Source organism: Pan paniscus, chromosome 8 (assembly GCF_029289425.2).
Source record: "Pan paniscus chromosome 8, NHGRI_mPanPan1-v2.0_pri, whole genome shotgun sequence".
NCBI lineage: Eukaryota > Metazoa > Chordata > Mammalia > Primates > Hominidae > Pan > Pan paniscus.
The window spans coordinates 29,776,530-29,799,538 of record NC_073257.2 but is presented as its reverse complement, the minus strand read 5'-3'; the positions used below and the strand labels follow the sequence as shown (position 1 = coordinate 29,799,538).

The 23,009-nt window shown below is 39.2% G+C and overlaps 1 protein-coding gene across 1 annotated transcript in view; it reads left to right on the top strand.

The window, feature by feature from the left end:
- Positions 1–23,009, top strand: part of CUBN (cubilin) — a 314,944-nt gene that overhangs the window by 182,380 nt on the left and 109,555 nt on the right. The window contains exons 33-40 of the mRNA XM_003831178.7: positions 2,948–3,107; positions 5,144–5,257; positions 7,422–7,532; positions 8,900–9,028; positions 10,139–10,271; positions 17,229–17,434; positions 18,319–18,503; positions 19,683–19,875. Of these exons, the coding sequence (XP_003831226.3) occupies positions 2,948–3,107; positions 5,144–5,257; positions 7,422–7,532; positions 8,900–9,028; positions 10,139–10,271; positions 17,229–17,434; positions 18,319–18,503; positions 19,683–19,875 (1,231 nt within the window). The remainder of the gene's footprint in view (positions 1–2,947; positions 3,108–5,143; positions 5,258–7,421; positions 7,533–8,899; positions 9,029–10,138; positions 10,272–17,228; positions 17,435–18,318; positions 18,504–19,682; positions 19,876–23,009) is intronic.

Genomic DNA, 23,009 nt, shown 5'->3' with positions numbered 1-23,009 from the left:
TTGAGCATTTTTTCATTTACCTGTTGGTCATTTGTATGTCTTCTTTTGAAGACAAAAAGACTTATCAATGGATGAATAGATTTTTAAAATGTGATATATATAAACAATGGGATGGTACTTAGAAATGAACACAATCCTGTCATTTGTGGCATCATGGATGAGCCTGAAAGACTTTATGTTCATGGAAATAAGCCAGGCACAGAAAGATAAATATTGCATGATCTCACTCATTTGTGGAGTGTAAAAATGCTGATCTTGCACAAGTACAGGGTAGAATAGTGGTTACCAGAGGCTGGGGACGGTAACAGGGAGGAAATTATGGGGAGATATTTGTCAAAGGGTACACAATTACAGTTAGGTAAGAGGAATAAGTTCTGATGTTCTATAACACAGTAGGGCACCCACAGTAAACAATATTATGGTTTATAAATATTATAGTGTGTTAAAAGTAACTAGAAGAGAGGATTCTTAATGGTCTCACCACAAATAAATGATGAATGTTTGAATTGATGGACATGCTGAATACTATGATTTGATAATTACACAATGTATATGTGTATTGAAACATCACACTATACCTCATACATGTGTTCAATTAGTATGCATCAGTTAAAACCGAAATAAAAAATAAATATAAACTATATATATTCATAAAATTGAATCTTAAACTTTTATAAAAATGAAAAAATGCTATTCTAAGCAAATAAATGAATAAATTATCTTGAGAGAAGTAAATAGTCTGTGCCTTAAGATTCAATTGGTATATTCTCCATACTCTGTAACCACAGATGTTCTAAGAAGGTATTCATTATCCTTTGCTATTAAAACTAAGACAGTATTAATAGAATATTACTAAAAGCTTAGGATGCTGTATCTATAACCTTAGGACAGCATAAAACCAAGTATAGAGATAATAAAGACTTGAATTAAACCAATGGTGGTGATATTTGAGAGTAGACTCAAATATGAATGTAGTAAGAGGTTTTGTAGTGATGGTTTAAATGTCATTTTGTCTACTGTTTACAGTGTTTAATGTGTTCAAAGGAAGCATTCATACTAGATTGGAAATTATAGTTTGAATTGGTTAGAAAAATGGAATTTAGTTTTTAATCAATCTTTGTTGAATGAAAATCAGTCATCAGGTTTCATTTATTGGAGATAAATATATATATATTTAAATTTTGAACATTAAATAATAAAAAAGAAAAGAATTGCTGCTCCAGAACAGACCCACATTTGTTTTAAACTTATTATTGTAAGAGCTTTAGCTCCTCAGAAAGTTAAAAATCCTATTGATATTTGATTCATGGGCTTGTATAAGCCAAACTGAGAATATCCTGCCAATCATACCTGTGGCTAAAGAGAACATGCAGAATCATACCTGTGAGCTAAACAGAACACTGATTATGATCATCACCAGATTTTTAAAGTCACTTGCAAGTACCTTCCTTACATTGAATCTCTGAACTTTCTATTTTTTTCCCCAAGATTTTCTTATGAAATATAAATGACAATTTGTTTTTAATGAAATGGCCATATTTTACCTTCATACTTTCAGTCACATTCTAATGGTTGGCAGGTTGATGCATGCGTCCTGCTCAGTTGATACCTTGCAGTGAACAAGAGGAAAGGGTTTCAATTCTGGACTCTGGAATCTAGTGGTCTGATTCAACGTGACCTGCTCCCTCTTAGGAATTGTGTGACTTGGGCCCATTACTTAGGCTCTCTGTGCCTCTGTTGTCCTGTTCTTAAAAACAGAAAGAAATTTGGGAGGATAAAATGGGACAGTGTACGTGAAGGGCTGAATCCAGTTCCTGGCACATAGTAAGCACTAATGAATGGGAGTTATTATTAATCATCCAAGCAAAGGAACTCATTTCCCCCCTGATTTACACATAAGAGTATTCAAAAATTCATCTAGACACTGAGTTCCAAGCAAATTAGTAAGCTTCAAATTTTACAAATCAATACAGAGATTTCAGGTATATGTGACATAGATTCCATTTCATTACATGTCTGGAGGGTCAGCTAGGTCCCAGCATGGCACTAGGCAAGACAGAGACCAACAGTTAAAAAGAGAGAGGTAATTTTCTTTTCCTTTTTTTTTTTTTTTTTTTGAGACAGAATCTCGCTCTCTGTTGCCCAGGCTGGAGTGCAGTGGTGGGATCTCAGCTCACTGCAACCTCCGCCTCCCAGGTTCAAGCAATTCTCCTGCCTCAGCCTCCCGAGTAGCTTTGACTACAGGTGCACACCACCACACCTGGCTAATTTGTGTATTTTTTATTAGAGACAGGGTCTCGCCATGTTGGCCAGGCTGGTCTTGAACTCCTGTCCTCAGGTGATCCACCCGCCTCAGCCTCCCAAAGTGCTGGGATTGTAGATGTGAGCCACCATGCACGGGCAAAAAGAGAGAGAGGTAGTTTTCTAAATCAGCCTTATATCACCCCTATCATTTGAAAAGAATTCTGCCATTTCTCTTCTCTTGAGCATTACCCTATCACGAAACTTATGAAGAACAAACAGATCCAACCAATGTCGGGATTCTGACAACAAATGCTCATCACTCATCATTATTTCTCATCTGTTTTCTCATGTGTCTATTCTTGCATTACACATTTCCAGCACATGTTGTGGGCATGGCCTGTGAGGTGACTACACTGGGGTTGGGGAGGAAGAGGAGTGTGGAAGGGACGGCATTTATGAAGATATCAAGAAATCTAATAGTGGCTCTGACAGAGGAAGTCCTGCCGAAATTCACGTCAGCATCCCTAGAAATGACCAAAGACTTGTTACAGCTGTGAGAAAAGACAAGAAAATAAAGCCAGTTTCCCTAGATCCAGCAAACGTGTGATTATCCACTAGTACATCGGCGTGCAGACAGTTCGTGGAATACAGGCCTTCTAGATGTGAATCTGAACCACTGTTTGCCCTGTCTCCTTTCTTGTAGGCATACGATGGCTTAAGCTCCACAATGTCCCGCCTTGCCAGGACGTGTGGAAGGGAGCAGCTGGCTAACCCCATCGTCTCCTCAGGAAACAGCCTCTTCTTGAGATTTCAGTCTGGCCCTTCCAGACAGAACAGAGGCTTCCGAGCTCAATTCAGGCAAGGCAAGTACCCTGTGGATCTTCCCAAGCACAAGAGAAATCCTTCAGTGCTCTGTTTGGTGCAACAGTGAAATGAGACCTGTGCTCAGAAATTGATCACAGCCTTCTACTTAACGTGTAAAAAATTAAATAGAACAAAAGAACTGTGACTTACAATTATCCCAACTCCTGATGCTTGTAACCTTCTCCTTCTCTGACTTCCTTTGGACCCGCATCTCTAACAAGTTTAAAAGTGCTTTTAAGACTAGAAACAGTATAGAAAAGTTTTTATCCAAATTCACTGATCTAGCACTACCCAAGGCTTTACACTAGAATGGGATACACTGCTATCAATTACAAGACTTGCTTGTAATGTATTCAGATGCCAGCCCCCGGAAGCAGTGGTTTCCCTCATTTCTGAATCCTGCCATTGTCCAACTGAGGAGTCACTGTTGTTTTCCATTTATTTTTCTTTCTTTGTTCCCTCCCTTCCTCCCCTCCTCCCCTCTTCTTCCCTTTCCTCTCCTCCCCTTCCTTTTCCTCATCTCTCTTTCCCTCCCCTTCCCTTTCTTTCCACAGGGTCTCTCTCTGTCACCCAGGCTGGAGTGCAGTGGTGCAATCACGGCTCACTGAAGCCTCGACCTCCCAGGCTCAGGCAATCCTCCCACCTCAGCCTCCTGAGTAGCTGGGACTATAGGTGCACCCCCACGCCTGGCTATTTTTTTTCTTTTTTAGAGATGGGATCTGCTCTGTTGCCCGGGCTGGTCTCAAACTCCTGGCCTCAAGTGATTCTCCTGTCTTAGCCTCCCAAAGTGCTAGAATTACAGGCATGAGCCACCATACCTGGCCATTTTTGTTCTTAAATCACCACTTCTCCAAGACCTTTTTACCCATTGCCTTTCATCTGCTCGTTCTAAGAGATGAACCCCTTATCCCATAGTCACAGATGACTTGTATTCAGATGATTCAGAACATTCACTACAAATACATTTAGTCTGTGTAGTCATTATGTCTATCTTAGTCAACTCGCTTATATTCTGTAGTAAAGAGCTCTGGATGGGGACAGTGCCTGGATCGAGGTCTCCCAAATACGCACCATAGACCTTTAGACTTTGGAGCAAGACAGACTATATTCTTGTTGATTTTAAAGAAAAACTAGTTTCCTAATAGTTCTTTTGCATGTTATTATTCACTTGTATGTTGCTTCATAGTAAAAAGTCCCTGCTAGCTTTCATCCGGACTATAACAACCTCCTGAAAGTCACCTACCCTTACCCCATCTCTCTCCAAGGTCGCCTGTAAAAGCCCTGCTCTGATCATGCCATTGGAATGCTCAATGTCTGTCCTGTCTCCACCTGGCCTGGAGAATAAAGCTCAAGCTCCTGCAGATGTTAACCAAGAGCCCCAGAACCCACCCTGACCTCTCTCCAGCATCAGTCACCCACATCCCTGGGGCACCCCATGCTCCAGCTGAGCCTCTATAGATGCTCCTCTGTGTCTGCTCAGGCAGTCCCCTCCCTGGCCTCCCTTTTCTCACCCTCCAAGTCCTAGTTTAGCCTCGGCCTCCTCCTCAGCAAGACTCCTCTTACGCCCTCCAGCGGTGACCGCCTCTCCCTCTTCAAGACTCACATCGAATTTTGCTCTTCTCTAGTAATCTGCAGTCATCCTTATGAAGCCTTATTCAATTGAGTATTTATTTTCCTGAAAAAAAGAGGTCATTTATAAGCAGATTATCCCTATACCTATGATTTATGAGTGGGCAGGGTAAGTGAATCCATGCAAGAATTTTGTTTGAATGACTTAGGCAATTCATAGACATTTAATCTTTTGCTTTTTGCCACTTCCTACTTCCTGTAGTTGAAGAATAATTGTTAAAAATATAAACTGTGCTCCTGTTTTCTCATGGTTTATGTACAGCTCTCCTTATGGAGAACTTTCTTGGTGTGCATTTTAGAAATAAGAAGAAAAATCACTGATGGTTTTATTCATCAAATAATTGTTTTGTACGGTCAGTAGAAATGAAAAGCATATGACATGTATGTGTGTTTGTGTGTTCCCCAGCCTGCGGAGGCCACATCCTCACCAGCTCATTTGATACTGTTTCCTCTCCACGGTTCCCTGCCAATTATCCAAACAATCAGAACTGCAGCTGGATCATTCAAGCGCAACCTCCATGTAAGTAACAAAAATGAAAAAGAAAAGGCACACAGGAGAGACGGTGTCTGTGGGAAGGTCAGTCTATGAGTAACCTTCTTATCTCAGTGCTAACAATCGATGGCCTTCCTCTTCATCTTTTGCAAGTCCCAATTCCTGATGTGCATAAGAACAAGCATTTCCTAATCTGATAGGGAAGTCATTTTTACAGTTGCTTCTAAATTTAAAAACAATTTCTTTTTTTTCATTTCAAGGCCTAGCAAAGGTTAAAAAACACACACACGCACAGCAACACAACACACCTACAACCTTGCTGTATTAACAGGCGTATGCAGGCGTATGAGATTGGGGGTAAACCAAAATAATCGATAAATAGTTTTTGACATGTGTGCCTTGAGTATAGCTGATGTTCAAGACAGTTGCTGAGTGAACAAATGAAGAAGAGTCACAGACTGGAGAATCAGTGACTCACGGGCCAGAATGCAATGCGTGCAACTATCCATCAAAGCAAACATTCATAAAACCTGGGCTCTCCTGCAAGGTACTATTCCAGCACAGGCCTAGAAGAAACATTGAATAAACGCTTACTTTCTTTTCTTTTTTGGAACCCTAGAATCTTATTTTCTGACCTGGTAACAGTCTGATGGTAAGGACTTCTGTCCTCATTTTACAGACAGAGAACATCAGGAAATGCCCCTCAAGGACATGACAGAATGGCTGCAAAGCGGGTGATGCTGGGGCCCTTCTGAATCCTGTTTCAGAGGAGCCCTGCCCTCCTTTGAGGTTTGCAGGAAAATACAGTTTCAGGCATAATGTAGGAAAGGCTTTAAGTTCTTCACTCTGCACAGTAATTAATCGCCTGTGTGAAAATAGGGAAGTCACTTAAGCTAATCAGGCCATGAAAAAGTAATCTGCAAAATGAAGAGTTTGGCTTAAATATTCTCTAGCACTTTCCCCTGGGATGTCAGGAGTTAACAAATTGCTAGTATCTTCATTGACATGCATAAGATGTGGCAGCCGATGATGTCATCCTTAGCCAATTCAAACGGGGAGGTGGAGCCCCAAAGAAAGTTGCCAGCCAGCCAGAAACTGAGCTGTAGATAAAGAAGCCCCCTCCCTTGAACTGAGAAGTTTGTGCCTGAGGATTATTTTCTAATGAGTTGTAAAGCATTTAGATGAAAGATCTCACTGGTTCAAGAACAGCAATAGGAAAAGATCCTATTCTGAAGATTAGGGAGCTTAAAGAACAACAAAAAGAAAATGTATCCAGGTGCTTGCTGTTCTGCAAGTAATTCAAAACTTTCTTGATAAATGTCTCTGAACCTTAGGGCACTAGCTCTAGCCTGAAAATAAAACTGAGTGAGCTAAAATGTGAGCGCCAGGGAGAAAAGAATGCCTTATTTACAAGCACATGCAAAGAATCCGAATTTAAGGAAATGAGTCTATTGAGAAAAATGCTTCTGCGAGGAACACAGCAATGGTGATATAAAAACTGGAAAGACGGCATTTTCCAACAAGATATTCCCTTATAGTGCCTGGAATGAACCTACCCAGGAGTCCTCTTATTTACCACTGCCAGTGTTTCAGATGCCACAGGCACTTTCAAAAGCATCTATTCCGTTACTCTTCAAAGGAAACCATCTATTCTATTACTCTTCAAAGGAAACCATCTAGGATAGAAGTTGTCCCCTTCCCTTGCTTTATCCCTTCAACCATGTGCAAACCCGCCTCATTCATTACTTCTCTGCTGGAGAACCCTTACATGAAATTACCAGAAGTAAAATTTATCTCCCTGTATGTTTTTTAATTTTAATTTTATTTTGTAAAAAAATTTTATTGTTAATTTTTGTGGGTACATAGTAGATGTATATATTTATGGGGTACATGAGATGTTTTGATATAGGCATGCAATGTGAAATAATCCCATCATGGAAATGGGGTATCCATCCCTTCAAGCATTTATCCTTTGTGTTACAAATAATCCAATTATACTCTTTTAATTATTTTTAAATGTACAATAAGTTATTATCGACTACAATTACCCTGTTGTGCTATCAAACAGGTCTTACTCATTCCTTCTATTTTTTATAGTCATTAACCATCCCCACCTCCCCGTCTTGCCCCATCTCCCTGTATGTTTTATTTGCCAGTACTTTACGAGAGAATCTTCTCTTTTTTCTTCCAGTAAATCATATCACCCTCTCTTTTACCCACTTTGAACTTGAAAGAAGCACAACGTGTGCACGTGACTTTGTAGAAATTTTGGATGGGGGCCATGAAGACGCGCCCCTCCGAGGTACCTCAGCGTTCACTCATCTACATCTGTGGTCTTGGCTGTGCTTTATTTATAGATCTGCATATTTATAGGCTGCCATTCTAGGTTACAATGTTTCCAATAAATAGAAAGAGCAGCCTAAGCCAAATAAAGATGATTAGAGGGTAAGAAAGCAGGCTTGAATGTGGGGTTCAGGGAACTCAGCCTGTTTATTAATATATTCAAACGTGTGAATAGTTTGTGTATATGTTTTAAAACATTTTAAAATTGCAGCTGCTTTAAAGAATAGTGGAATGCAACCCATCCCAGCATTAGATAGCATTCTATCAGAAATTTCTTGTTAATATTTGACCAAGTTCTTACATTCACATGGAGCATGTTTCTTTCAGCCTTGTCCTTAGTGGAAGCAAAAAAAAAAGCACTTAATTAGTTAATTAATTAATTAATTCCATTAAAAATCTGTCTTTTTGTTTGTTAGACATCCCAATAAAATTAAAGAGTGCCGCTATCTAGTTTCTGAAATGCTCTCAGTCAAAACAAACAAACACACACACACACACCAGGCCATTTAAGCTTTCTCCGTAAATTTCCTAACTTTTGAATTTTGTTGTAAAAACTTCTCATCCTGCACTAGAAGACAAGGTCTGTCAGAGAGGAGACTGTTTTGCCTGTTGCCTAATTCCCAGTGCCCAGGACAGTGTCTGAGAAAATAGTGAACAATCAATGAACTCTCCACACCCTATGCACACCTCTCACAGCATTTGTTAGTAAGCATTTGACCAAGGATAAGGGTATATTATTTAACAAGCTGTTACATAGCAATACCTTGTGCTGAGTACTGTTCTCAGTATGTTATAAATAGTAGGTCAATCCTTGTAATCTTATGAGATAGGTTTCATTATTTTCAATATGCCCCTTTTTCCAAGTGGGGAAACTGAGGCACCAAGCACGTAAGTCACTTGCCTAGGATCACACAGCTAGCAAATGGCTGAGCCAGGGGCTGAATCCAGGTAGCCTGGCTCCAGCATCCACACTTTTCTGTGCTACAAAATATTGGATATTAGTGCATTTATTTGTATGGGTCCAACTGGGCTGGAGATTTTTGCTTTAGGTACATGTGTCCCTCAGTCATCTAAGTTTTTCCTCTGGTCCTATTGTTCTTGAACATGTTTATAAATCACCTCTCCTATATATAGCTCCTATATATAGTTTATTTTAAATCATCGGGTATTGTCTCAAACACTGACCCTGAATGAAGTGGTTCTCCTAGTGGCAATTTCTTCACTTTGTTTTGGTCTCTGGTAATTCGAGTAAAGATGTGTTTCCTAGAAACAGCGGTCTCTGCCATGTTGTCATTCATTCTCCTTGTCGTTATCTTCATTATTTAGGCCGTTACTGTGGCACCGACATGCCCCATCCTATCACATCCTTCAGCAGCGCCCTGACGCTGAGGTTCGTCTCTGATTCTAGCATGAGTGCTGGGGGTTTCCACACCACGGTCACTGCATCAGTGTCGGGTAAGAAACCTTAGCACCTGACTCTAGCGGTTAACAGGGATGTGGTAGAAATTCTTGGTTTGTTATTGGGGACTCTGACCTTCGTAGTTGGGAGCTAGTTTCCTGAGATCACCTCTGGGCCAAATCTTACCTTCTTCCCAATTAAGTGATCGTGTTGTCAATTCTAGCAATAATGAACTCTGGAAGTGTGGAGGATTGGTTGGAAATGTAGCTGTCTTTTCAGCTACATGCCATGCTATCAGATGACTTGGTGTTCTTTTGTTGTTTTTGAGACGGAGTCTCACTTGGTCGCCCAGGTTGGAGTGCAATGGCACGGTCTTGGCTCACTGCAACCTCTGCCTCCCCGGTTCAAGCGATTCTCCTGCCTCAGCCTCCTGAGTAGCTGGGATTACAGGCACTCGCCACCACACCGGGCTAATTTTTGTATTTTTAGTAGAGATGAGGTTTCACTATGTTGGCCAGACTGGTCTCAAACTCCTGACCTCGTGATCCACCAGCCTCAGCCTCCCAAAGTGCTGGGATTACAGGTGTGAGCCACCGCGCTCACCCTGGTGTTCTTTTTGGCTTGTTTGTTAAGGCAGCCCCAACCTGGGGAGGAGAGGAACGAGTAGTTACCCAGGACTGGGTTTCTTAGCCTCTTAGCCCAGAGAGTGCTGTTGGTCACTGCCATCTTCCTTGTTTTTAGTGGTTAAAAGCTACAGAACACCTAGAAGATTGGTGTGTGCATTTCGGTGCTCTACTGAGAGGGAAAGCAAGCATGCTGTGTTGGGTTCTAGGCCAGGGTTGAATAGAATCCTGGTCACAAAAGCCAAGTGGCTGTAGGATGGTAAACAAGTCTTTTATTCTTCAAAGTTACCGTTCACAGGAAGAAACGGCTTTGAGAAAAGACATTGCAGAAATTCCTTCTAATCCACCACACTGCATGGCCCTTGGTCTTCAGTTTGCAGAATTGTTCCCTTATTTTATATGACATGAATGTTTTAAAATGTGAGATGGAAATACTATCTATTCTTTTACATTGATAATGGCTCTAGCGTTCTTTCTCCTTTATTTTGTAGTGTCTGATGCAGTCTTTGCTCTGATACTCACTTTATTTCTATTTTCTTCCAGCTTGTGGTGGAACGTTCTACATGGCTGAAGGCATCTTCAACAGCCCTGGCTACCCAGACGTTTATCCCCCTAATGTGGAATGTGTCTGGAACATTGTTAGTTCCCCTGGCAACGGGCTCCAGCTGTCTTTTATGTAAATCCTTTTTTATGGTGTATTGTTTCAGTGCTAATGAATCTGTAGGAAAGAAGTTCTGGTGCTAATAGGGTGGGCAACTCATAGTGTATGTGAAATTTAGGAAGTATTTTTCCAAATTTCCTCTGTTTCAGTCACAGTTTGAGTTATAAATAGCATGAAGATTCTCTCGACCATGGTTCTTGAGTCCTGCCTAACATTTCCAAAAGTATATTCTTGAGTCCTTGGTGAATGAATGAATCTGTGGCGCACTCATGTTCAGAGTACAGGAATCTTATCTTTTTTTTGGAATTAGACACATTAAGGTTCTTCCAGGGAATCACTAGTATTGTTTATTCCAGCAGAGCCCTCCCATCTCAATTAAGCATTCTTTACGCTTTTATCTTATCCCTACCTCAATCCACCTTTCCTTCTATTTCTGTCAGAAGAATGGTTCTGGGGCTGGGTGTAGTGGCTCATGCCTGTAATCCCGCACTTTGGGAGGCCAAGGCGGGTGGATCACTTGAGGTCAAGAGTTCGAGACCAGCCTGGCCAACATGGCGAAACCCCGTCTCTACTAAAAATACAAAAATTAGCCAGGAGTGGTGGTGGGCACCTGTAATCCCAGCTGCTTGGGAGGCTGAGGCAGGAGAATGCCCTGAACCTGGGAGGTGGAGGTTGTGGTGCACTGAGATTGAGCCACTGCACTCCAGCCTGGGCAACAGAGTGAGACTCCATCTTGAAAAAAAAAAAAAGAATGGTTTTGGAAGTTTTTTTAACTTCCAAACTTAAACTTACTTAAACTTTAAATTTAATTTTTTAGAACACTTTCATATTCCTCATTGCACTATGACACTTTTTGAAATGGACTATAAATATGGAATTAGTAGTAGGATCCTATCACATTCTGAGTGGTCTTGAATTAAATTAGACAGCAACAATAATATCTCCTAGAGTAGATGTAAAAAGCACACATTTTAATCAACTGATAGAGAGGTATATGTGACACGTCACACTGATAATGGATGCTTATTGTATATTGAGACATAAGATCCTGGAATTTAAATTGCCGTTTTGAATTAAAATTTATTTACCAGTCTATGTTACATATTACTAGGCTGTGGTTGGGATTGCTAATTCTGTTTTGAAGAGAATATAAGTAACTTATGGTTGAGAGAAGAGGATTGTTTTGAGGACCCTGGCCTGTTTATTTAAAAGTCTTACTTTTCTTCCAAGACTTGCTAATCTGTGCATCAGGAACTGATTAAAAATATGGGACAACTATCCTATTTGTGGACCAAGTTCAAACATCTCAAGTTGCTTTTTTTAATCCATTAATCAGACAGAGCCTTTTCAGGGTATAAGTGGCCTTGTGTTAGAACAAAGACAACCTCTGCATGCCGAAAGGCAATGCAAGTTTAAGCTGCCTCACAGGAAGGAGGTTTTGGTTTGTCTTTTTTTTGGAGACACAGTCTGGCTCTGTTGCCCAGGCTGGAGTGCAGTGGAGTGATCTCAGCTCACTGAAACGTCGCCTCCGGGGTTTAAGCTATTCTCCTGCCTCAGCCTCCTGAGTAGCTAGGATTACAGGCACATGCCACCATCCCAGGCTAGTTTTTATATTTTTAGTAGTGATGGAGTTTCACCATGTTGGCCAAGCTGGTCTCGAACTCCCAACCTCAAGTAATTCACCCACCTTGGCCTCCCAAAGTGCTGGGATTACAGGCATGAGCCACTGTGCCTGGCCTGGTTTGTCTTTGTCTTCTCTAAGAGCACAGAGTTCTGGATGGGAAGAAATCTATATACTTTATAATGTTTACTAGACATATATTTATTCTTTCACTCAACAGATATTTATTAAGCTCCTAATATGTGCTAGGCATGGAGTTGGCACATGCTACACTCCTGTGAGGTGCTTTCTATACATTGATCAATAAAACACCATCATTGTCCTTAGAATAAAATCCAAAGCCCTTCGCACAGCTTTAGTAGGCCTATCAGAATTGCCAAATAAAATGATTTTTTTTTTGGTCTTTTCCTATTTGTCTCTACCACATTCACATTGTTGACTGCTGTCATTCAGTGGTTGCCAGGAACTGAGCTAGGTGTTCAAGACAGACAAGATTTCAGGTCTTGACAAATTACTCATAAGCCAACATTAAGAAGCTATTTAATTAAATTCATTTTATTTCTGTGGGATAATAATAACAAGTTTCTATAAACAAATTTATAGTAATTTCAAATTTCTAGGACTGTGAAGGTTAAAGAAGATGTCAAATTTAAAACACATACCACACAGCTAGTGCATAGCAAATGTTTGGTGACTTAATTCTCTCAATCTTTATCATTTCTGAAGTATCTTCTGTGATAGCTCACAAATAAATCCAAACAGGCAGCACTAGGCTCTCCTTCCAGAGGATGGGAGATTACACACACAGAAAGCAAGTTTCATCTATTTCAGTGCTTAATAGACATTACATTTTAATTACCATATAGAACATCGTAATGACTCAGCTATTTCCTTTCTCGCCTGTAAGAAGTTAATTTTGATTCTTCTGAGTTACTTGCTTGAGTTTTATTTTTAAAATGGACTTTTTAGGCTGCAAGATGCCTCTTTTTTTGCAGTTGATTAATGAGAAGGCAAGGCCTGTGAGTTATTTCTGCCCTGGTCTAAATTCTATCCAGATGGATGCTTGGAAACATTACCCTGGAGTGTGTGAGAGCGTATGAGAAGCATGTGTATCACATCAAGTTCTAAAACATGGGGCTGGGATTGTGGTGAAACTGAGTAGGGAAGAAGACTGGAGAAATTATGGTTGAATCTGCAACAAAAAGGAACGGGGAGAAATAAAACCTAAAAAGGAGTTTTTTGTAAGACATATATTTAACCATTTATTACCCATAATATGACCAACAATGTGAAATATGGTAAATTGTTTTCTTCTGCTTCTCAGAAAGCAGAAAGGGAAGAAAGGGAGATCATTTTCCTCAGAAGGTAAATTACATGCAGTTGTCTCTAAAATCTTTCTATTCAAAGTGCAGTGCAATCTTTCTGACCAGTTACTTCACCCCTGCGGTTTGGTGAGCAGGGAATTGACAGAAATTGTATTTTATACTTGCAGAGTGCTTTTAGAAAGTGATAGGTCTCAGTTCAAGAATCAGAATGAGATAATAAGAAACAGTGATTGTACTATTTTTGTTCCACATCCTACATTTACTAACAGATCTAAGCCAAAGGGTGTAGTTGCTTATAAAATGTACCAGCCTAAAGCAAAGACTTCCAAGCATAATAAAGCTTTTTTTATAGTTTCATTTAATCCTTCTAGGTATTTGCCTACCACCATGTCCAACGGAATGTCTTTTCTGCCATCTAGCACTGGATTACAGTAGTCAAGTACTTAGAAAAGACCTTCACTTTGTAATCTTCTGGAGCATCGGACAGAATGCTAATGTGCATGTTGATCACCTAGGATCTTGCTGAAATTCACTTTCTCACTGAGTTGGTTGGTGGGGCCAGATTCCTTGTTTCAAACAAGCTCTCCGGTGATGCCGATGTTGCTGGATTATGCACTTTGCATAGAAAGATTTTAGAGGCAACTCCGTGTAATTTACCTTCTGAGGAAAATGATCTCCCTTTCTTCCCTTTCTGCTTTCTGAGAAGCAGAAGAAAACAATTTTAGTGTATTTCACATTGTTGCTCATATTATGGGTAATAAAATTGAGCCTGAATGTATGCACGAAACTTGGCAGCCATCCCAAAGATGGATTTAGACCAATTCCTTGCAAAATAAAAAAATGATTGAAGATAGAAATATTGTGTTATAAATCATCAGATTGTCAAAGGAGACAAATATGTGGTTTGCTTTGTCTGATGTGGATATATCCTGATTTCAGTTATCAGTTATAGCTTGCTATAAAAATTCCATCTAGACTAGTCCAGATGGTCTATACTGTAGTGACCCACCTTGGTGGGATTGTGAGAGCCACCAGCTTACCACCAGGCTTACTGATTTGGTTAGAGACCTACCAATGCTAGTATCTGGCTTGAGAGCTAGGTTAGAGCAGAGCTGACTGGTTACTTCACCCCTGTGGTCTGGTAGGCAGGGAGTGACCAGAGATGTGCCTGGTATATTGATTAGTGGTAGGGCTTGAGGTGGCCAGAGCCTCCAGGCTGGTTATCTCTAACTATTCTCCTCCATTCGCTGAGATAGAGCCCCAGGGGAGCACTATACTTAGCATAAAGTAAAATCTTGCAATGGATAATGTTGAGCATTAACAGAAAGATACACATGACAGAGAAGTACATTTTTCCTTTCCTTTCCCCTTCCCCTTCCCCTTGCCTTCCGTTCCCCTCCCTTCCCTTCCCTTCCTTTCACTTCCCCTTCCCCTTCCCTTCCTTTTCCCTTCCCTTCCTTTTCCCTTCCCTTCCCTTTTTCCTTTACCCTTTCCCCTTTCCTGTTTGTTCGTGCTTTCGTTTCATTGGGGTATAAACCTAGAAGTGAAATTGCTGGTTCATATGATAATACTATGTTTAACTTTTTGAGGAACCACCAAACTTTTTTATAGGGATGGACTATTTTACATTCCCGTTAGTAATGCGTAAGAGTTCTAATTTCTCCATATCCTCATCAGCACTTCTTATTTTCCATTTTTAAATAATAGTCTTCCTGATGGTTTGTAGTGTTATCTCATTGTGGTTTTGATTTGCATTTCTCTAATGACTAATAATGTTTGAAAATCTTTTCATGTTTTTATTGGCCATTCATAAATCTTCTTTGGAGAAATGTGTATTCGGTTTCTTTGCCATTTTAATTGGGTTATTTGTTTTTTAATTTTCGAGTTGCAGGAGTTATTTTACATTCAGGATACTACCTTGGTCATGTGTTTTTATTTTCTTTGGGTATATATTTAGGGGTGGAATTTCTGGGCATTAATTGGATGTACATTTAATTTTATGAGAAACTCCCAAATAATTATTCAAAGTGGCTATGTCAGTATGCAGTCCCACCAGGAATATATAAGACTTCAGTTGCTTTGCACGCTTGTCAACAATTGATCTTGTCAGCCTTTTAATTTTAGCCCTTATGATGGGTGTGGAATGATATCTGACTGTGGTATTTAAGTTGCATTGCTCTGATGACTAATCATGCAGAGTACTTTTCATATTCTTGGTAGCCATTTTCTTGTCTTCTTTTATGAATATCTGTTCAAGCCCTTTGTCCACTTTTAATTTGGTTGTTTTTTCATTATCTGTAGGAATTCCTTTTATATTTCAACTTTGAGTCCCTTGCTAGATAAATGCTTTACGATTATCTCCCCTTTCCCCACCCCGGTCTGTAACTTGCCTTTTCATTTTTTTAAATATATATATTTTTCTGGACAGAGTCTCACTCTGTTGCATAGGCTGGAGCGAAGTGGCACGATCACCCCTCACTTCAGCCTCTATTTCCCAGGCTTAAGCCATCTTCCTGCCTCAGCCTCCCAAGTAGCTGGGATTATAGGCACAGACCACCACACATAGCTACATTTTATTTTTTGTAGAGAGGGGGTTTCACTGTGTTGCTCAGGCTGGTCTCAGACTCCTGGGCTCAAATGATCCTCCCACCTCAGCCTCCCAAAGTGCTGAGATTATGGTTGTGAGCTACCACACGCAGCCTATTCATTTTCTTATTCATGTCTTTAATGAAATGTTTATTTATGAATTCAAATTTATTAATTTTTTATCTTATGGTTAGTGCTTTTTGCATTCTATCTAAGAAATATTTGCCCATCCCAAGGTCACAAAGATTTTTCTCCATGTTTTCTTCTAGGATCTTTATGTTTCTAGCCTTTATATTTACATCCTTGAGAAATATTAAATTAGTTTCTGTGTATGAAGATAGGCAGAGGTAGAGTTTCTTTTTTTCCTCTCTCTCCATAAGGATATCCGTTATTGCATCACCATTTGTTAAAATGAGTTTTCCCCTTGATTTGTCTTGGCACCATGGATTGAATTGGATTGACAGTGTATTTGTGGGTCCCCTTCTGGAAATTCTTTCCTATTCCATTTATCCATTTGTCTACCCTTACACCAATACCACTTTATCTTGAGTAGCTCATGTTTTTAAGCAGTAAGGCCAAGTTTTGAAAGTACTCAACTAGCACCTACATGTTCCAGACTCTTTAGATATGTTACCTATGAACATCATATGAGGTAGATACTATTTCCTAGCCTCGACTCCCCATCACATCATAGTTGCAGAATATAAGACAAGTTGAATAGGTCACATTCAAGCACCAGCGGGTGTTGTTACAAATCCCATAATTTTGCTGCCTCTCCAGAAATTAAGTATATACGTCTTTGCGGCGCATTTAAGTGCCACCTAAATGATCCCATCATATTGCCCCAGTTACGTGTTTTAATGGTTTCTTTTTTTTTTATTATTTACCTTCAACCAACCCACACCATGTCTTAGAGGTACTCAGTGTGTTAAACAAACCAGGTATCTCGCAGTTTTCTCAATATGTCCCACCCTTCTCTGCACATGTGCCTTGGTGGCATGATTCTTTGCCCACCATCTATAGTGCTTACATCCAGCTCACATGTATATTTCCATCTCAAAAAGTCTTCCCATCAAGCTATTGCAGAGCACCACAATCAGATATGATGCCTCTGCTTTGCAATTCTTAAACGCCACTTTATAACTCTGATGGCACTCACACTATTCTGCCTTATATATTTTTTTTCTGTATTCTCGCCCAGTTTTGCCCACTAGGAAGAAAACTCCTTGATGGAAGTGTATTCGTCGTCTCTGTAGCTATTGGATACACATTTCAACAAGTCCGAGTGAAAGAAATTTTTTGAGACAGCCAAATAATGTTGTGATCAAAGTTAAAGAAAGTTTAAAAAAGTGAACGGGTTAACCTAGCATGTGATCCGGGAGAATCCCAAAGTCTATTCTCTCAATTTAATCCCTTTAAATATTTTTTTCCCCAAATCAGATCTTTCCAGTTGGAAGACTCTCAGGACTGCAGCAGAGATTTTGTGGAGATCCGTGAAGGAAATGCCACGGGTCACTTGGTGGGACGATACTGTGGAAACTCCTTCCCTCTCAATTATTCTTCCATCGTTGGACATACCCTGTGGGTCAGATTTATCTCGGATGGTTCTGGCAGCGGCACAGGCTTCCAGGCCACATTTATGAAGAGTAAGTTGTTTCTATTTTAGTGATAGCTTCCAGAATATGTCTTACAAACTAGAAATAATAATTTTCTCAGTAATATATTAAGCAAGAACAATCCTAAACTCTACACTATTTTCCTACATTGTCTTTGTGAATTACCTTATAACGTATTAGAAAAACTGAATTATATATGAATGGCTCAATAAGGGCAAGGGAGAGCACTCTCAATGGTTCTATTGTTCTTTTTAAGCTCTAATTTCTACCTAATGTTAAATTAGTTTTTTTCATGATATTGTGTTAGAGTCTGGTAATATATTATAGTTTGGGTTTGGTGTATTTATATCAAGTGTGTTTCATTTGATTTCATAAACTCTACGTTCTTCACATTTAAGACATTTAGTATTACTTTGGGATTGGCTTAAGTGCTCACATATAACAACAATAGGGTATTCTTCTAATAGCATAAAATGTTAAATATTTTTATTCTCTAGCTCAACTTTTCCATTATTGGCTATTTCATATGTGATTTCAAACTATCAGTTTTTCTTGTAAATTTTTTTAAATGTTCCATTCTTTTGAAAAACAAAGTATAATAGATAAACCAAAATTAGAGAGTGGGGCTGCTCACCCCACCTTCCCATGTCCCCAAGTCCCCTAGGGGCTCAGAACCCCTTTTCACATGGGAAGTTGTGGCCTCTTTTCACACCATGCAACGTTTTAAGGACCTTTGCTAAGGAAGTGATAGCCCAGAAACCAAAAAGGAAGCAGTATTTCTTTCAATAGTCAGAAAAGAAATCACAGTCAATTAAAAGTCCATCCTTTTCAACACCCTTTGCCTTTTGTTTTTTTCATTTGATTAAAGAGCAATTCTAAGTGGGTCTGATTTACTACTCTGTCTTCCCTCCTAGTATTTGGCAATAATAATATTGTGGGAACTCATGGGAAAGTCGCCTCTCCTTTCTGGCCTGAAAACTACCCACATAACTCCAATTACCAATGGACAGTAAATGTGAATGCATCTCACGTTGTCCATAGTAGAATCTTGGAGATGGACATAGAAGAAATACAAAACTGCTATTATGACAAATTAAGGGTGAGTTTCCACATGCAATCAATGTTCATAAATATTGGTGAATTGCTATTGGTAAAAATAAATCCAAGGTAACGTCTATTCAAGCATTTGCAAATCATGTGGGATAGTCTGCTCTAAATCATATTTAGAGCAGACTGCCTCTAGATTACATGGACAAAGGCAATTTCAGTATTGTATTTATTATTTTCCATTTCATATCTAAGGGGTTTTTTAGGATTATTATAATTTTCCTGTTGAGCTTTGTCTAAGCACGCGTGTATGTCCTAAATAAGTATTTATTCTGTCTTATTTCCTACTATCCTCTTTGTTTTTATGTTAGAGTATTAAAAATTTTAATGACCATATAAAAATAAATATAAATATAAAAATCATGGTGATCATTGCTATCCAGACACTGGCTACCATATCAATTCCAGAAACACAATCGGATGTTTACAGGCTATGACCCCACCTTATTCATCTTGGATTCTTGGTCATGAATAGATCCCAGAGCCTGATGGGTGCCCAGTATGTATGGGAATGACTTATTACATAATTTGTTTGGTAGAGTATTTTATAATAACTGTTCATATGAATTTGTCCTGAGCTATTTAAAAATTATCACAGAATATGCCTCAAAATAGGTAATTTGAGATTTTAAAACCAAAGGTAGGAGATTTACTAAGTGCTTTGAACATGGTGAGCCCTACAAGTTTTGGCTATTTTGTTGTCATTAATTCTTCTTTCCTTCTATGGAAATATGGACTCCTTTAGGATACCTGTCCACTTTCTCTCATTAAAGCTTTTCTCTTCTTGTTATTTTCCCTTCTTTCTTCCTAATTCCTCCCTTTGAAGCCCCAAAGCACATTTATTAAGTACTGTTGGTAGGCAACCATCCTGGTTCCTATTTTTCCATCCACAAATTTTGCTGTAAATCATCTTATGAGTGATTCCCACAGTGCATGTTTATTAATATAATTCTGCAACAAAGATGCAAATGTTTTCAAAACATTAAATTACCTTCAATAATATTTTATATTCTCTGGCAGTATCTGTTTTAAGCTAAAATTAAATGTTTACTCATTTGTCATTTTTTTGTTATGAAAACATTGTAATAATATAAGGCATCTTTTTTATTTTATCTTTTTGTGAAGAAAAATATAGATAATACAATGCTCTATTATCTGTTTTTATGTACAGATCTATGATGGGCCTAGCATTCACGCCCGCCTAATTGGAGCTTACTGTGGTACCCAGACTGAATCTTTCAGCTCCACTGGAAATTCTTTGACATTTCATTTTTACTCCGACTCTTCAATCTCGGGGAAGGGGTTCCTTCTGGAGTGGTTTGCAGTGGATGCACCTGATGGTGTTTTACCTACCATTGCTCCAGGTGTGTTTGGTAATAAATGAAGTTCTTTTTAGGACTGATATGTGCAGGCCAATGTTTCAAAGGATCCTATCATAACAGGGGTCAGATATAAAAATAAGAATAAGTACAGCCCCAAAGCCCTTCCACCATATGTTCAGATGTTGTTTTAAATTCATAAACACTACCTTTTGTAGAAATTGTATGTTTCTTTCTAAAAAATGCAGGTCCCATTATATTGTTTATATTAATTAGGGGCTTGATATCCATAAGATCGTCTACTTACAATTTCTAGAGACCACTTTAGAAATCCCTGAAAATTTGATTTGCAGATACTACACATGTACATTCACACACACATACAATCAGTTAGTTAAGGACCAACTCATAAAAGTAACTATTTTTCTTCTGCATTTTATTTCAAATGTACCTTCAGAAATGCTTCAGTTTCTCCTTAGCTGGTTGTAAATTTCCATGTTTCAAAGTAAAATGGGCCGAATTTTAAACTTTTATTTTACTTTTTTACATTCCTAATCCTCTCAGTGAAAGTAATATTGAGCTAGCATTGTTTGGGGAGACTTTTTTCTTGAAAAATTTTTAAATGAGGCCGGGTGCGGTGGCTGATGCCTGTAATCCCAGCACTTTTGGAGGCAGAGGTAGACGGATCACTTGTGGTCGGGAGTTCGAGACTAGCCTGGCCAACATGGCAAAACCCCATCTCTACTAAAAATACAAAAATTAGCTGGGCGTGGTGGAGCGCGTCTGTAGCCTCAGCTACTCGGGAGGCTGAGACATGAGAATTGCCTGAACCAGGAGGCAGAGTAGAGTTTGTAGTGAGCCGAGAACATGCCACTGCACTCCAGCCTGGGCGACAGAGTGAGACTCCGTTTCGAAAAGAAAAGAAAAGCAATTTATTTAAATGAATTTGAGCGTTTCTTATGGATTTCAGGATTGACATAGAAGAAATTCATTAGATATTTCTTGGAGGATATTCTAAGTCCTTGAATACTTGATTGGAACACAGAATCATGGTATCTCATTGAAGAATATTTGAACTCTGAACTTGTTCTATGACTTAAAAGATTAGCCTATTTGCTTCTAACTTCTTATATCAGCAGAAGTCACTAATGAAGATAATTTGTACTTATATTTATTTAATGTCCCTTAGTATTCCATTCTGAAATGTTGTTCTTACCTCTCTAATAAGGTGCTTTCATGACACTGAATACAAATCTCTTACTTAAAATATTGATCTGTTTATCTAAGAGCAAAGAACCATCAGCAAGACTGACAAATGCAATTTAGAGGCAACATTTAATTCTGGATGGATATATCCAGAGCTCTTAGAAATAAACTTGAGTTAAGCTTTCTTTTATATTTACAACCCTCAAGGTAGAAAAGAATTATTTACTTGTGTAAAATATTATACCAACAAATTTTCTTCTAATATTTTATTATGAAATTTCATAATTATATGATGTAAGTGGACAGGTGAAGAAGAGAGCCATAAACCTTATTTTTCTTAGTCAAGAAGAAAAAGAAAAAAGGAAAGTAAGGGGTCAGGAGAATTTTAGAGTTTACTAATTATCTAGATGGCATAAGTGATTATCCTGTAATGATACCACACTGTGAAAGTATCATTAAAACTAAAAAAACCTTAATATTTTGAAATATGTCAACTTATTGAGCATTGTCCTATCAGTATTTCTTTCTTTTTTTTTTCTTTTTTTTTGAGATGGAGTCTCGCTCTGTCGCCCAGGCTGGAGTGCAGTGGCGCAATCTCAGCTCTCTGCAAGCTCCGCCTCCCGGGTTCACACCATTCTCCTGCCTCAGCCTCCCAAGTAGCTGGGACTACAGGTGCCCACCACCACACCTGGCTGATTTTTTTTGTATTTTTAGTACAGATGGGGTTTCACCGTGTTAGGCAGGTTGGTCTCGATCTCCTGACCTCATGATCTGCCCACCTCGGCCTCCCAAAGTGCTAGAATTACAGGCGTGAGCCACTGCATCCGTCCTGTCCTATCAGCATTTCTTATACACACATATATTTATTTTAAATCAATGCATATTTATTGAGAATTTATTATGGATACACTGAGAAGACTAAGAAAGGAAAATGAGATACAATCTCTACTCTCCAGGAGCTTAAAAGAAATGGGAACCAGGCATAGTGGCTCATGCCTATAATCCCAGCACTTTGGGAGGCTGAGGCAGGAGGGTTGCTTGAAGCCCAGGAGTTTGAGACCAGCCTGGGCAACAGAGGGAGACCCCATCTCTACAAAAGATTTAAAAAATTAGGTAGGCATGGTGGTGCATGCCTGTAGTCCCAGCTACTCAGGAGGCAGAGGCAGGGGAATCACTTGAGCCTACGAGTTCAATGCTACCAGTGAGCAGTGATCATGACACTGCACTCCAGTGAGACCCTGTCCTAAAAATTAATACATAAATAGTAAAAATAAAAAATAAAAGAGATTGGGAAAGAAAAAACACTCATATGTGAGTTAAGTAATGGTATCCTAATTAAATGGGTACATGACAAAGCAAGTGGTAACAGTAGCAAACAAGCAAGGGAAGAAAAATGAGCTTACTGTGGACTAGGGTCAACTGAAGGAAATTCAATGTGTTGAGTAGGAAAAGCAGTCAGTGTGTCAGTCAGGAAAAGCTCAGCCATATGGCGGTAACAAACAATTTCAAACTCTTAGGGGCTGAAAACAACAGGTCTCCTTCTACATGTTCCTCTCATGTTAACTGGGTGCCTCTCATCATCCATCACTTCCTAACTCAGGCTGTTGGAGCTGCCATTGTCTGCGATATTGCCTGAGACCATGGCAGGAGGCAAAAGAGCCCTTGGATGTCTCGTTTTAAAAGTGCTCAGTGTAAAGTAACACATGCCTTTTGCTCATAGTTCATTGGCCAAAACTGGTCAAATGGCCTCTCTCAGCCACTTGCAGAATGCAGTTCTACCATGTGTTTGGAAGTGGAGACAAAGGAAATATTTGGCAAACAGCACTAATGACCCACAGTCATTATAACTATATTTTACAAATTCAAGATAAGAAATATTTCACATAGAGGAAAACCTTAAAATTTGAAGATACTGGATAACATTCAGCATTCAGATTTTCCATGCGAAATTGCTTTAAAAAAATCTGTAGCCT